The sequence below is a fragment of the Magnolia sinica genome, chromosome 10, assembly GCF_029962835.1.
Source record: "Magnolia sinica isolate HGM2019 chromosome 10, MsV1, whole genome shotgun sequence".
In the NCBI taxonomy this organism is placed as follows: domain Eukaryota; kingdom Viridiplantae; phylum Streptophyta; class Magnoliopsida; order Magnoliales; family Magnoliaceae; genus Magnolia; species Magnolia sinica.
In genome coordinates this window covers 13415079-13432334 of record NC_080582.1, presented here as the reverse complement: position 1 = coordinate 13432334, position 17256 = coordinate 13415079, and the positions used below count along the sequence as shown (strand labels likewise).

At 38.4% G+C, this 17256-nt stretch overlaps 1 protein-coding gene across 9 annotated transcripts in view; it reads right to left on the bottom strand.

The window, feature by feature from the left end:
• Positions 1-7113: 7113 nt before the first annotated feature.
• LOC131258021 (pentatricopeptide repeat-containing protein At1g76280) overlaps positions 7114-17256 on the bottom strand; it is a 40932-nt gene continuing 30789 nt past the window's right edge. For 7 of the 9 annotated variants that reach the window (XM_058259043.1, XM_058259042.1, XM_058259046.1 and 4 more), the window contains 5 exons: positions 15577-15804; positions 11072-11215; positions 10073-10261; positions 8205-8324; positions 7114-8122 (listed from right to left, as the gene is read on the bottom strand). In XM_058259043.1, coding sequence (XP_058115026.1) covers positions 7703-8122; positions 8205-8324; positions 10073-10261; positions 11072-11215; positions 15577-15804 — 1101 coding nt within the window. In that variant the 3' untranslated portion in view covers positions 7114-7702. The remainder of the gene's footprint in view (positions 8123-8204; positions 8325-10072; positions 10262-11071; positions 11216-15576; positions 15805-17256) is intronic. The other 2 variants (XR_009177773.1, XM_058259047.1) reach the window with 2 other exon arrangements.

Here is a 17256-nt window from a genome sequence, read left to right as displayed (position 1 = left end):
TATTTTTTGTCTCAAGCATTAAGATAAGCTCACAAAATGGATGGAAGGTTTGGATATAACACATACCTCATGATAAGACTCACAAAACTTACTTACATCAATACAGCGGCTAGTGTGAGGTACGTGTTGTGCGAATGCGAGCACTCCTCTTAGCTCTAAGTTATACAAACGGTTCAAAGGAGGTCAAAGTTACATGGGCCTCACATTGATGCATTTATTATATCTATACTGTTAATCTATTTTAGAGATCATTTTAGAGCATTATTCAAAAAATGAATTATATTCAAAAATCTTTTGGACCACACCACATACCTAGTAAAATAGACGGAAGGTTTGGATATAACACCTACCTCATTATAAGACCCACGGAGCTTGCTGACATCAATACAGCACCTATATAGCTATTGTTAGGTACACTACCCAATCGGCTTCCTAAGATAGGAATAACAACTGAAATATGGTACCTCCAAAGACCGGCCTAGGCAGGGACGGAGCTCAGGTGGTTTCGCCAACACCACTCTCAGCTGGGAGCGGATTAGGTGAGACCCGAGATCCACAATGTGGGACTGTGGGGCTCACAGTGATGTATGTACCTTAAATTCACACTGTCCAAGCATTTTGACAGCTCATTTTAGGGCATGATCCCAAAAATGAAGCTGACTCAAATTTTAGATAGGCCACACCAAAGGAAACAGTCAGTGATTGAATCCTCGCCATTAAAAACTTCAAAGATTCCATGAGAATGTTAATGATCGATCCAACCTATTGATAATATAAAGAACACCTAAATGAAGAGACCACACAAATATCATCTTAATCCAATGCTTTTGTGTCTCATAAGAAATTTTTAATGATTAATCACCACTTTTCCTATACTAGGACAGTCCATGTAAGATTTAGGTCTGCTTCATTTTTATTTTTATTTTATCATACTTTAAAACAAGTTTTCAATACAAATGGACAGCATAGATGTAGTCAAATACATTACAGTGATCCCCCAGTGGCAGGGGTCCCACCCACCTAGGCATGGATCCGGCTTCAACCTAATCCGCTCCCATCTTGCCGAGAAATTATGTGTGTGTTTGATATCCATGTTGTCCATCCGTTCTCCCACTCATTTTATCATGAGCCAAAAAATGAAGTAGATCAAGTGGACCACACCACAGGAAACGGTACTGGCCGAATAGCTACCATTAAAGACGTTCGAGGGCACAAAAGTTTTAGATCAAGCTTATATTTATTTTTTTGCCTTAGCTGAGGTTTGAGGGACATGGTGTGCTCCACTTGAGCTTCAAATCTGCTTCATTTCTAGTTGATAAGGTAAAATGGCATGTAAAAATGGATGATGGCATGGATATAAAACATATACATCACGTTGGGCCCAGTCACATGCACCACTACTTGGGTTGGGTTGCAGTTTGGGTGGACTCCGAGTCCCTATTTGTGGGGCCTACGGTTTACGTGCCTTATATCCACACCATCCATCCATTTTGAAAGCTTATTTTAGGGCATAATCAGAAAAATGAAGCAGCTTCAAATCTTAGGTGGATCATATCACAAGAAACAGTAGAGATTGAATCTCCACCATTAAAAAAATTATGGGGACCACTAGAACGTTCATTTGCCATCTAACCTGTTGATAAGGTCACAAAGACCTGGATGAAGCGAAGATACAAATATCAGCTTGATTGAAAACTTTGGTGACCATAACCATTTTTTTCTTGTATTATTGTCCACCTGAGATTTGAATCTTATCAATTTTACCCTAAAATGAGTTTTCAAAATGGATGGACGGTGTGGATATAAAGAACATACATCACAGTAGGCCCCACTGTCAGAGATCCATTCACAGAAGCCACACTCAGGTGTGTCAATGGGCTGGGCTCGGGCCAAAAAAAAATCAAAATTTTGAATATTGCTACGCGGCCTGAAACAGTTCTAAATCTGGGCCGAGACCTATCCTAGGCCCGGCCCGTTGATAGCCTTAGCTGCACGGAAACGGATTGGCTGCCAACCCTGACAATAGCTAGTAGTCGGTGCTCTGTGGGCCCCACAATGATGTATATGTTTCATCCATACCGTTCATCCATTTTTCCAGATAATTTTATGTATAGATCCAAAAATGAGGTTGATCCAAATCTCAGTTGGACCGCACAGTGTTGATTGAACACCCATCATTAAAAACTTCTTATGGGACACAAAATTTTTGGATCGAGCTGATATATTTTTTTCGGTTCATCTAATTCTGTATGACCTAATCAACAGGTTATATGTCAACTAACCATTACAGTGGACCCTAGGAGGTTTTTAATGGTGGACATTCAATCACTACTGTTTTCCCATGGTGTGGTCCAACTGAGATTTATATCTACCTCATTTTTGTGATCAAAACTAAAATTATCTTTCAAAATGGATGGACGGCGTGGATAAAACACATACAGCATGGTAGGGTCCACATAGCACCAACCACTAGCCTCCTGGGATTCATTCTACATCCACGCCATCCATCTATTTTTGCAAGTCATTTTAAGTGATGTGCCTAAAAATGGCATATTCAAATCTCAAGTGGACCATATTATAGGAAAGCGTTTCTGTGTGTGTATATATATATATATATATATATATATATATATATATATATGTATATACACACACACACGCAAACACTCACTTGCTTGCGAACCAGTTCGTACGTACTACGTACGAACTTTTTTGAGAACCCATCATATGTGATGTGGATCCAAAATCTGAACCGTTCATGTGAAGCAGCACCTCCTGAAACCTCCCAGGCCCAAGTTTTACCTTGATCTAAAACTTTTATGGGCCATGAAAAATGAAAACAGTTTTCTCATTTGATTTGCATTTATCTGTGCTATGGCCCACCAAAATTTTAGATCAGGCTGAAAAGTTTTCATGAGGGGTTTTATGGGATTCCGCATCACATGGACTGTTCAGATTAGACACACATGGCACGTGTGCAAAGGTGCGCATGTGCGTAGGTGCGTAGGGGAGCATGACTCTCTCTCTCTATATATATATATATATATATATATATATATATATATATATATATATATATATATATATATATCTTGATCAGACTCGGTGCTTTTGATCAGGTTGGACTTCTTCCAGATCAGTCCAGGCCAAACTCAGACTTGAATGAGTCAGGCTTGCCTCATCACCTAAAATTATCTGGAAAAACGGATTAATGGCTTCGATATAGAATACATGCATCAATGTGGGGCCCACAGTATGGGCCATGGCCGGGCTGGGCCGCACTTAATCCGCTCCACTCCTGGCAGGGTGGGAAGCAATCTGCGTCCTCTCTCTAAAGTAAATGTGGCTGGGAAATCTGCAAATCAGGCCCACCCATATGCATGGACCTAACATGGATGATTTATGTCTCAAAATTTATAATTATTAGACAATCTTATCCATCTTATCTATGTCCATTAAAGTGACCATGGAAGTCATAGGTTTTAATATGAACAATTAAGCCAGCCATATGGGTGGACCTATCAATACATCAACATACCATGTGCTTTCTGATGCATGGTTTGGATGGCTTAATTTGAGTTGTACACACATGTGCAATTTTCTCAGTGCCTGGGTATCAACCTTCCCACTCTACCATAGCAACAAAGTTCTATTCATGTATTAAGAGAGAAATAATCTAATGGGTTAAGTGTGTATTTAGACCCTCCATTGGATCAAGTCCAGTCTTCGTAAGCTGCATGCAGTTAAAAAAATCATATTGCTCTGATGATCAAAACCGTTCAATACTGGGACACGAACGTGAATCGACAAAAATCCGCTGTACAAGATAGTTCCAGTCATTGATTTTTTTGGACCATCAGATTCTTTTGATTCTTGCAAAGTGGACGGGAAAGAACAATAGACTGGACCTAATGGACTGTCCAGATAGGTCATGCAAATGCATTGAGTTCACATGCAACTGGTGCATGGAACGGTAGCCTCCACACACATCGGTTGATTCCTACATATATGTGTTAAAGGCCCCTCAGTATATATTGATAGACCAAGCTTAAGTTTTTAGAGAAAGTGGTGATTTGATATGGTATTAGAGAGGAAGGTCTTGTGTTTGAATAATGGTAATAACAAATATGCCCTCCTCAATATATTCTCACACAGGTGATCATTTATAGTCTGAGTTGTGAGTGTTCCTCTACTCTTGCCTAACATATTACATGTGTGGGGAGTGTTAAAGTCCCTTAATATACATTGATACATCATCATATGACAACTTAAGTTTTTTGAGAAAGTGGTGATTGGACAATATGAGCCTACCGGTGCTATTTCTGAATTACCTCCGATGTATTCATTTCTCGTTCTATCCTTGCTTGTCTTGTTACTCATCTATCTCAGCATATCTTCATTTCAGTTACACTTATTACATGGATATGTTATTCCTTAACTATCCAACATTTAGCTCGTTTTATCACCATCTTATAAAATTCATCTTTCATTTTAAGTGGTACATGATTATCACATACAACTTCATAAGTACATTTCTATTTCTTCCGCTCAACTTGAATTCAATGGGCAACATCCCTCTCAATCTCTCCAAGCTCATGAATTATTAATCCCAAATGTTGAAAGTGGTCATTTTGGGATACTTCCTAGTTTGTATTCGTAACTCATTCTTTTTTTCTATTCATACTGTTATTAAAACTAAACTCTAAACATTCTGTTTAGTCCAATTAGTCATAAATCCTTTAGATTCTAAAGCATTTCGCAAATCTAGCTTTGTGTTTATGCATTCTCTTGCCTCGTCAATTAAAACTATGTAATTTGTGAACAACATACACAAGAATATCCCCTTAAATCTTAATTTAGTGAGTTAAATTTTAATTAAATTACGGATGATTTACAAGTTTTGATTGCCACATGTCAACCGTCAAACTCTAAAAAACTGACATATTTCACTTGATTCTAAAAATCTTGTGATGTTTCTCTGCAATAAACCATTCAAATCATATCCTTCCGTTAGTATTACAAGATTTTCAAAATCACAATAATTTTCAGCTCTTTGTAATTTTATTGGAAATTACTGTGACTTTAGTGAGAATTATTTTAAAATTTTAATAATTCATTATATATATAATTAAATGATTTAAATTCATGACAAGTATGTTCCATTTTTTACTTTCAGGATATTTTCCAAGAGACTTCAAAATTTAAAACCTTCCCAGATATTCTTGAACCAAGAAATTGATGACAACAGGATTTTGTCACTATGATCTCCTGCTTTTCTCTCATTTTTCTCTTTTTTTAGTCAATAATAACCAACAGGAAACTGTATCATGCTCAAGAAATCTCCACCACTCCGTAACAAGGAAGAGTAGTTTTTTTTTTCCCCTTCTTTTTTCTTTTTCTTTTGTTTTTTTCACACCCACGTACACCACAACTGCTACTTGAACCCGTAGTTGGTTTTTTCTTTTTTCTTTTTTCCTTTTTTCCACACAAACTCACACCCACATACACCACAACTGGTACTTGAACCCGTAGTTGTTTTTTTTTCACACACCCACATACACCACAACTGGTACTTGAACCCATAACCTTAACCTTGAAACTCTTGCAAGTCTACCAAGAGAAGTTGGTGTTACTATCTAGAGAGTCAACATAAATATGAGAGAATTTAATATTAATAATATTTAAAAAGAAAAAAAAAGAGAGAGGGTTGACACACGGAAAAGAATTTAGCTTTCATGTATTGTAGAGACAAATGATGCGGTAACACCCCCAGTAGTATAAGATTATCATACTAGAAAATGTTCTCACATGTATAGAATTTCTTTCTTGGCATATCATGAATATCACCTGCAATGAAAATTAAATCAATCTGACTCATCAATTACACCAAACCATCAAGCTGAACGAATAGCGATCAACCGCAACCCAACCCAAATCTTGTTAGGGTTTAGCATTCAATAGTTAGATCTAGGGCTGGGTTGGGCTTAGGCCCGAATCCTCTTGAAGTTTGGTTGGGTTGGGTTGACCCTCAACCAAGCTGATCATTTGCATGTATGATTCATATAAGGATTCTCACCAATAGACAAGATGGATTTACATATACAACATGGAAGGCCCCACAGCTTGCATGTTTTACGCAGCTGAGAAAACATGTGTTGTAGACAATTCCTGTCCAATTCAATACTCTATTTTGTACACATGGTATACATACCCATCGTCGTTAAGTCAAGGTCCCGAAATTAGATTGGCTGAAGAATTATATCCTCTGATTCATGGATGCTTGTTTGTTGAAATAGGACCATTGGGTACTATTCAGTTTTAACTGTCCAGTGACTCTTGGACAGTCAAATCATAAAGACTTGTTTGTTGAAAAAGGACCAATCCAATATTTCAGATTATCAGGTAAGAATATATATATATATATATATATATATATATATATATATATATATATATATATATATATATATATATATATATATATATATTCCACCTGGGACCCATAATTGGACAGTTTACTTTGAATTACTAATATGCCATGAATGGAATTTCTAAGTGCCCGCATATCATCCATCATGCTTTGCCAGAGTATCAAAGTTTTTCTCAATTAAATCAGTCCTCAAAATTGAGTGCTAACCCAGAAACTCGACTTCAATGTCTATCTGAGTCAACTCAACTGGAAGACTAGACAGTTTTTCACTGGATTTGTTAGTTAAGAATAAAATTAAAGGTATCGAAAAGAATCAAAAGCACAACCCTTGGGGCGTCTTTTGCAGGAACTTCTACAAAAAAGAAGTTGACTCAGTTCAAGTTACCACAAGTCCTATCAACTCGACTGAGTCAATGAGCCTACTCGACAAGTCTACCATCAAGTCTCCTAGCGAATCAGCTTGAGATCTAGTCAAGTTGACTCAGCCGAGTTTTGAGCAAGTCGCCAATTTCTAGAACTACAGGGATATCTGATCTTATGATGGAGTCGAGTTACCAAATATGCAACTGATACAAGTCACCAAATATGTGACAAACATACAACAAAAGATCAAAATGATAAATAAAATCAATCAGGAAAAAATAATAATATGATCAACTCATGCAAGAAATGAAGAGAAAAACTCACAAAAAATGGGTAAATCTAAAGATTGAAATGGCTATGTAAAAGCCTTTTTTCAGAGTAACTTGGATTGATTTGTCAATGCACAGAGCTTGCAAAAAGGCATTAAAAACCCGTTTAATGATACAACAGAGATGGATTGTAATTTATTACCATGGTGCAGCTGACGCCTCCATGGGTTTGCTATCACTTTCTGCTTGAACAGCAACACCTAATATACCTTTCTCTTGGGCTGGACTGTTGTTACAAAAACTGGGTCAATTGTCTATAAGTGTTTGGGCGTCATTTTTCTCTCCGTTTTTTTTTTTTTTCTCCTTGTTCTTTTTCCTTGGATTCCACGCATCCAAACACGCCCTTAGTCGAGCCTTTTCCAAATAATATGAGCATTAGATCAGATTTATCCCATTACAATGGCATATCCTTTTCCATTTGTCTGTCAAATGACATCAGATGTTTGTTTCTCCACTTCTTCCCTTTTCTCATAGGTAATTGATCCTTTCTGCGATGGTGAAAGCTCAACAACTCTTGGGTTGGCCTGTTGTAATAAAAACTGGGTCGTTGTTGGAATGAGTTCCGGCACCTTTTGATGCTCTATGTCTTGGCTTTCCAACTAGCTGGTGTTCTCGGACCGTAAGTAGAGGAAAGCCTTCTGGCCCATAAACTTTCATTGGGTGACCATGAAATTGAGAACCCAGTAATTGCGCACCATCTGAGATTCAATAAAGCAGAAGCTAGATACTCTCCCGACTCCTTAAAAATCTTGGTTATCCGTGATTCAGCTTCTGGGTCTTCGTCTAGAACAAGCTCCTCAAAATAGATCCTCTTATCTTGAAGAACGGACTCTTCTTCTGAAATCATTCGCATGCTCAAAACCTGCAATGCCTCTATAGCTGTGGTGAGAAAGCCTCTGTCGACATATGCAGAGAATGCATATGAGCAGGTTGCAGGGTCTGGCTGGATTTTTTCTTGGTGCATTCGCTCGACAATTAGCTCGATTATATCAATGCGGCCCTGAAACAATCATGAAAAAATGAAAGCGGTGGGACCATTTGTTTACCATTATCAAATGTGATAGAATTTGGTGAGTCATTACCTTGAGATATGCTTCTAAAAGAATAGTGTTGAATAGAAGTACATCAAGCTGAATTCCTTCAGTGCTAGCTTGGTCCAAAAGATTCAGTGCTTCGTCAAAATCTTCATTCGCTAACAGAATCTTGAAAAGTAAAAACCACCTTGACAGTTAGCAGATGGATACAGTATCATGGTTTTTAGCTGGAATACATAATTCAGATGCCATGGGAAGTTTAAGGATGCATTTGCATCACGGTGTGTTTGGTTGCACCAAATATTATGAATTAGACTGATTAATCATAAACATCATGAAATTTCATGCTATTTGGTGCAACCAAATGCACCCTAAATTATCATATTGAATAGTGATAATTAGTCTAATAATGTGGACAACCTGTAATGTGTATCATCCTAAACACACTGATTAATCTTGGTTTTGGACACAGATGATACATACCGGAAACTGATATCTTAAAAATACCTTTAAAAAATATTTTTAAAATTGCACCATAGTATTGAATATAGATATAACTTCTATTGGCAAGAAAGTTACGGGGTGTGCTCCAATGGTACCAAGAAGATGTTGGGCCAAGGTGATATCTGCTACACATCCAACCCACCCATCAGATTTGTGACCTAATGTTACCACCATGTCCCATAAATTGGTTGATGCAAAACTCAGATGAGCCACTGAACAGGGAACAAGTTGGGTGGAAACTCCCACCCTTGATTTGAGCGGGGGCCCACCTAAGTTGCAAATGACTTATTTTTGTCCTGACACTTCATCAATGCCAGATGAAGGGTCTTAATGGCCTGGATTCCATATAAACAATATGGTGGGCCCCCATGTAAATCAAGGGTGGGCGTCCCCTCTGAACTTCTTTCCTGTGGTGAGGCTCACTTGATTCATGGATCAGCCTGAATTTAGGGACCTAGAGGTAGCATGCGCTAACACATCTGATGGACAGTTTGGATGACATGCATGCATCATGTGGGCCCCACATCTGTCCAGTACTACTAGGATGCACCCCAGAAGTTATTATAGTCATCTGTTAATCAAAAACTTCTCTCTCTCTCTCTCTCTCTCTCTCTCTCTCTCTCTCTCTCTCTCTCTCTCTCTCTCTCTCTCTCTCTCTCTCTCTCTCTCTCTCTCTCTCTCTCTCTCTCTCTCTCTCTCTCTCTCTCTCTCTCTCTCTCTCTCTCTCTCTCTCTCTCTCTCTCTCTCTCTCTCTCTCTCTCTCTCTTTTTCCGGCTGCTTGGCCATGTGCTTAATGATTTAGCAACCTGAATCAAGCCAACCTAATTACATATAATGCCCTCAACAAGCTTAATGATTTAGCAACCTGAATCAAGCCAACCTAATTACATATAATGCCCTCAACAAGCTTAATGATTTAGCAACCTGAATCAAGCCAACCTAATTACATATAATGCCCTCAACAAGCAAGAAACAGCTACCAATTCTCTACGTCCTCTTGTAAAGGTCCTACTTTAATATGCACCAGTATCAATATGTTGTGAAGTAATGCTTCTGTTTGATTTGACATAAGATCCAGCAAATAAAATTACCAATGAGATTAAGAAATACCAACTTGAATGGATTTACAAGAAATATGGTTACAAATTAGTGCTATGCTTGCAACTTGAATGGATTTGTAGTCTGATAGTTTTGTGAACTTTGCGCATCGGAAAAAAAAAAAAAGATCAAAGTACAAAGAAAAAAAAAATCCTGCTGTGTTTGCACAAGATGACATTTCTAGATAGCGTGAGACTAATGCTAGAGCATTTTGACCAAATATTATTTTCTACTCGCATATGATATCACAAGTAGTCAAAGTTCAATAAGCATAACAAATCAAAATAGTATGCAAGTAAAGCTGTGAAGCATGCCTTTATGAGTGCAGTGTAAGTACATGTCTCTGGAGAAAAACCATCACGGATCATCAGAGAGACCAGTGCAGATGCAGACTTGAAACATCTTATAATGCTGCAACAGTCAATCATGATGTTGTATGTGGCTGCATCAGGTGGCAAATCACATGATTTCATATTTTTAAAAACTTCTGTAGCATTGTGACTCTGCATGTCATGCAAAAAACAGTTAATTGCTATCAAGTACTGATGTAAATGGGGAAATCAAGTGCAAGTTTCAGAAAATGAATTAAGAGAAGTGCGGAGGCCACTTGAGAATCCTACTCTCACCACGCATGCCAATGGGGCACATGTGTCTGAGATCAGGACTGTTTATAAGGTTGTCACACTAAGTATGTGCAGCGGCCTGTAAATGAGGTTGATCCTATCAGAAAGTGTGCCACGTATACAACAGTTGAAAGGAATTGACTAGATATGTGGATTCTGTTTGGATTCCATGGATAACGTGATGACTAACCAATGATAACTTCCATGGTCACTGAAGAAAATAGGATAACAAAAATGGGATGCCTTTTTGGATAGCAAGTAAAATCCTCAGCTTCATTAGACAACAGTCACCTTGTTTCTTGTGCAAGACAATTCAGACTATGAATACGAGCAATGATTATTGTGTGTAATCCACGTATCCAAACAGCCCAGCTGTCTTTTCAGTAGAAAACAATTTCCATTTCTGCATGGAATCCGTGTATCTAAACAGGCCTTAAATGTCATCAAGACACAAAGCACACTTGTGGCCCACCTGATGACCTGTTATGACTGAAGGTCACCCATCCCATGAATGTTCATGTTTTTTGTGCCATAGCACATACACGGTGGGTATGATTACGTATGTGCCAATGGCTCATGTGGGGAGAGTAGGCTTCGAGATCCTGCTGTTGTAACTTTGTCTGCAATCATGAAACTATAAATATCAACACTGACTAAAAATTCCATGACACAAATGACAAACACACTTACTTCCTTGGCTTCCACAAGTGCATGCAGCACAGTATTGTACATAACTGTTCCTTTATATGCATATGTGTGACAGAACTGATTGTCTGCCACTTGTAAATACTGTATAAGCTCTCTTATCATGCCCTCAGCTCCAAGGGCTTTCAGCTGAAATAGAACCAGATAAGGTCTAATCATGCTACCATATAACGTCCTTACAATATAACTTCTGAGTAAAATAAATTATAAGATGCATGTGTTATGAAAATGACTGTCCATAGTCCATTATTTTCTGCAAACAGCAATCAGGGGCCCACTTAGATTGAAAATCATGCAAACTATATAAGGCCACAATGCAAGGAAGGGAACTGCTGGCGGAATTTAGCTCTTGCAATTCCTAAATGTGCAATATCACATCAAAGTGGAAAAGGAAAATTACAAAGCTATTTGTTAACTGAATTATAGCCACTCGATGACATTTGCATATCAATAAGAACTCTCAGCATGATAGGAATTCACAATTTCTTGTATGTCATTAATTTACACCTCCTGGAACCATGCCCAAGATGCATTTACATGTTGTAGACAAAAGCTTTAAATAACAATCTACTATATATTTTTTGAAAGATATAAAACACTAGAGGTAAAATACATGGACACAATGCAATACTAGATGTGTGAAGTATCCAAATGCCTCATTAGTTGGGTTGGAGGTCAGTGCCTGGTGCCATGTCATCAAAGGAGGAAGGTTGATGCCTTGTGGGTGGCTGATCATGAATCTTCTACCAATTGACCTTTTAAAAGCCAACGCCAACTTGGGACTAAGATGTTTACGATGCTATCTAAAAACACATACAATCTGGGGCTTGAACACATTACCCTGATGTTAGAAACATCTAGTGTAGAAATTTATGTGTCCATGTAGTGCATGCTATCTTTGTGAACAAACAGGCACAAACAAGAAACCTAGAAATTGTACAAGAATGCCTTGAACCTTCTGAACTAGATAAAATGCAATGCAAATTATGAGCACAAGAAGCTCAAGCCATACTTGCACAGTGATACTAAAAGCCAGAGCGAATTGAGCAGATTCAGGTGCACAGGAACTGAAGCAGGTTCAGGTGTGGAAGAAGTAAAAATCACAATGATGGGGTATAGTTGCAAGAAGCGTGAAGCAATGTGGCAACAGATTTGGGTGTGAGAGCATGGATTCATCTGTTTTTTAAAATGTTTTCCATGTATAAATGGGAAGGAAGTGGGAGAGGGAGTGCGAATCTGTAGTGTGGTTTGAAGCAGGAGAGGCACCTAGTTAACAAGGATTGTGCAACTAAGATAGGAAGCTCCTAGAAGGCTTCTATATGGAACAACATTAATGAATTCAAATAACTATTATCAATAATCATAATCATAACCTCGTCCCAGCTATTCAGGATCAACCTTATAACTCCCATTTCACTAGAAATTCCCAAGGCCCTCAGTCCTACAAGTGAAAAAAACTCCCATATCCATTCTCACAACCTCTCTCCAAGTCCTTTAAGCTTCATCTCATTCTCCTTTCAGGCCCCCCAACCCCAATTGAAGTTCCCTTAATCGCGACATTTACAAATTTTCCTGGCACATGGACAAACCAGCTCAATCATCTGTCCATCATTTTGTCTCATTTGGGACTACTCCCAAGTTGCTTCCAATTACCTCATGTTCAATCCTTCCTAGTCTTTCCACCCATCTATCTCAACATCCTGATGCAAGACAATTAACCACTTGCTCTAAAAGCTCAAACTGTTAGAGCATGGCGAATTAATCCCTTTATCTCATAGCCTAGGCCCCACATCTCATGGGTTATGACCTCGGCCGAACCTCCCTCATGGGCCCCAAATCACATGGGTACCGCCTCACACGAGCCACCCGAATCACACGGGTGGGGCCCGCCTCTCACGAGCCACCCGCCTCACACAGGCCGCTCACCCCGAGTGTGTCCCCGCATCCCACAAGCTACCCCACTCGAGCCCGATGTGAAAATGCTCCTATATTACATCCTCTTTTCTGCAAAGTTCATTCTTCGTACATGTGACCTCTAAGTTGCCCATCACTAGGTCATAATCTAATGGTTTTCTAATAAAGATTTCACTTGTTTCATCAGAACATGTGGCAATCACACAACACTCCAGAGGCACATCTCCACTTCATCAATTCTATCGGGAACATGTGAATGATAGAACCAAGATAATGGCATAGATCACCTTGAGGAATATCCTAGCCATCAAAGATAGATATAGTTGAACGAAGTGGCAGCAGATTCAGGTGCAGGAATGATGAAGGGTCTAGCAGAAATGCTAGCAAATATAAATACCTAGGATCCAAGAGAACAGAATAGATCACTTTGAGGAATCCTCAGCCATGAATGCCAACTATAGTTGAAGGAAGCATGAAGCAAAGCAGCAATTTGAGCCCAAAGCGTGATTCGAAGCAAGAATGGAGGCTAGCTTGAACATTTATGGAGTTAATATTCTAAGTGAAACCTCTTATCAATGACATTTCCTACTTGGAGTTGCATTCTGGATCTGCTAATTTTAATCCTCTAGATTCTAAACCCCCCGAATATCTGATTTGGCATTCCTTCTCTAGGCTAAACAACTCCAAGTCACGGCAAATAACATTAGAGAAAATGTAAGGGCTTAATGCAGATGCCTGCTGGAGACCCACCGGCAACAAGAATGTAATTGCAGCTGTTCTCATATTCTGACTCGTAAGTTTGATCCCTAGTAGTTGCTGAACTTTGTACGTCTCCTTTGTTCCTCTAAACAGGTATCATGATTACGGTTGGCTATGGGTCAGGCCAGTGTTAGGACAGGATTCAGCCCTAGCCTTACAGGGCTGAGCTGGCCAAAGAAGGATCAAAGGTTCAAAATAGTCCAATATAACTAACATATGCACGCACGCACAAAGGTATCATCCATCAATGATGAGTGATAATTTCATTAAAAGGCAAAAAGCCAATATGTACAAAAGAATATTAGAAACCCGATAAAGAAAATGATACTTGCACCCCGATGGAAGTTGAATCAACTGTTCAACCCTGCCTCCCATTCTATAACAAAAGATTTAGCCCTCATGAAAACATATATCGCTTTCTCGCTTTTGTTCTTGAAACATCGACCATTTCTTTCTAGCCATAGTGCCCAAAGACCCGGTAGACAAGTCAGTCTCCATGACTTTTTCTCTGAGTTCCCTATAACCCCTCCATGCCAAGATAGCACAAAATCGTCTATAGTGGCTGGAAGCACCCACAGTACCCCAAAGAACTGAAAGAAACAGTTCCAAACCTCTCTTACAAAAGGACATAATAGGAACAAATGATTCACCTATTCCACGTCTTGGAGACAAAGAAGACATACATTCGGAAGAACCATGTTTCTCTTACAAAGATTGTCAATTGTTAGCACCTTGTTCCTTCCAACTAGACATCCAAAAACCACAACCTTCAACGGAGCCCCATATTGCCATACATATGTCATCGAAGACTCATAAGTTTGATCCCTAGTAGTTGTTGAACTCATAAGTTTGATCCCTAAGCTGTTCCCATATTCTGACTCATAAGTTGGATCCCTAGTAGTTGTTGAACTCTGTACATCTCCTCTGTTCTTGTGAACAGGTATCATGATTAGGGTTGGCAATGGGTTAGGCTACACACACACAAACAAAAGGATTGGATCAAACTACACATGTTGAATGGGAATTGCTAACAAGTGTCTTTTAAACTGTCCTTTCTTCTATTACAGGTGGGCCACTTGATGATTCGACCACGCCAGAAATCAGGCCTAGATTTGAAGCTCGGACCTAGCCCGTAGGACAAGTTTAGGGGCCCAAACCCTTAATCTACAAGGCATGCTTACATCACTCATTTGGCATTTTCTTTTTCAGATTTCTTTTTTTTTTTCTTTTTTCAAAAGACTAGTTAGGCTAAACTAATCTGATTTAGCCTATTATTTTTTCACACTACCATAGGTACATCATCTATCCCCACAATTTTTCTTGTCTTCATCTTTGCTAAGGCAACCTTTAATGGCTTTTTGAATTTATATTTAATAATTTAATGATTGTTTTTCCCAACACCTAGTTGGGAAAAGACTACAATGACAACAATTTAAAGACTTTTTGTGACATTAAAATATCTTGATTTGAAAATGATTTAAAGCTAGAAATATTAGAAAGTTGATTCAGTCAAAGATGGCCTTATAGGAATTGAACAGCAGTAGACAGGAGCTAGGTGCAACAAGAGGCTAAAAATCGGTAGCGAGGGTGAGATTCTGAAGCAGGACCAGCACCTTTGCAAGAAGGTGCTTGCAACTATGGTTCAAGTACAAGAAGTGCATATATTGCAACCTACTACCAATCAGTGCACAAGACTATTTAAGCCTGAGAGCAAATTTTAGAACAAAAAGAAGTGCAACATTTTAGTTGATGATTGCAAGTTAGAATTGAAATAGGAAAAAAAAAAAAAGGGACCTCATTCGAAGGGGCAGTATTACCAAATTCTCCATTGATATACGACTATGTTGAACTCCATTTTTCACCATATCCATCTCTATAGCACGTATCCGTTTTGAAGCATCAACCTTTGACAACATATTGCCCTTCTCATAAGGAGCATTCACATTACCAAATAAGGAAAACAGCAGCTCATAAGTCCTGATATCGTACTTGATTTTCAAATGCTTCATTTTAGCCAATACTCGGACTGCACGTTCAGGTTGATCCTGCAGCAAGCATTCAATAAAAATTACATCATCCATTCATCATGTGTAAATATCACGAAAAATCTATACTATACAAATACTAAGAGTAGAACAAGAGATTCACAGGAGATCCGAGAGGTTTCCAGCCAAAAAAAAAAAAAACAGAGTAATGGCTGTGCAGCCTGGAGTGGCCATGTAGGATTTCAACTTTGTGGGAAGTTTTTGCATTGGATTTTGTTTTTTTTTTTTTTTTGTTTTTTCACAGGATTACCCTGCAAAATAACACAATGGAATCCAACGTCGTGCAGCAGACCATATAATTATTTTGATTTTTTTTTTCTTGCAACTGTAGGACCTTTCGGTTTTCCAATCCAACTGACCCTAAAGTAGCTTATGACCTTGTCTTTTAGAATTCAGAAAAAAGTAACTTTAATTACTGTTCTTATGCAGTAAACCCATAGAAGTAAAATATGACCCTTTTTTTTCTCCATTGCAGCATCATTTTCTATGCATAGAATTCTCTTTGTTGCAAAGTCAAAAAAAACCAGAAATACCTAGGAAGGATTCCATATTCTTTTTTTTCCTTTTTTGAAGAGTAAGGATTCCATATTCAATGAAAGAAATGAAAGATAAAAAGTGGAATAAAGAAACTTTTGGTAGGCTTCAGGTACAATTGGCAAAAGAAAGGGTTTAATTTTTTTCCCTTACCTTATATAAAGGGTAGTTCTGTCCTATTGCATTTCGTATACACACTCATGGTAATTTTTCTTACTTCATATATAACAAAGAAATCAAAGGAAAGAACATGTATCTTATAAAAATTCTTTGGAGTTGGCAATACCATCAATTACATCCCCGATACCAGTGATAATATCTCCAATGCAGGGTAACATCTATAAATAGTCGGAAAGTGACAGAAAATTGAAAACAAAAAAAAATACGAATAACCCACAAAATCACCATTTTGTGGGATTTTTTATTTATCATTATTTGGAATTTTGCTCCATAAGGGCCTATTTGTTTCCATGGACTACCACAGTAATGTAGTGTAAAACTCACATCATTACATCTTACTTGTGATTGGATATTGCCAATTGTCAAATCACTGCAATCCTTCCGAATCACGCAAGACACAGATTGGCGGAATTGTGTTTAAGTGGATAGTTTGGTGGGCCCCACCATGATGTATGTGTTATATCCACACTGTCCATCCATCTTGTGTGATCATTTTACGGTATGAGACAATAAATGAGGTAGATCCAAAGCAAAAATGAACCACACCATAGCTAGCAGTGGGGATTGGACGCATGCCATTGAAAACTTTTTGGGGTCTACATAAATGTTCGATCAAGCTGATATTTGTGTTTTCCCTTCATCCGGGTTTGTTTGACCTTATGAACAAGTTGATGGAAAATAAGCATCCTAGTGGGCTGTAGGAAGGTTTCAACGGTGGGCATCATTATCCTCGATGCT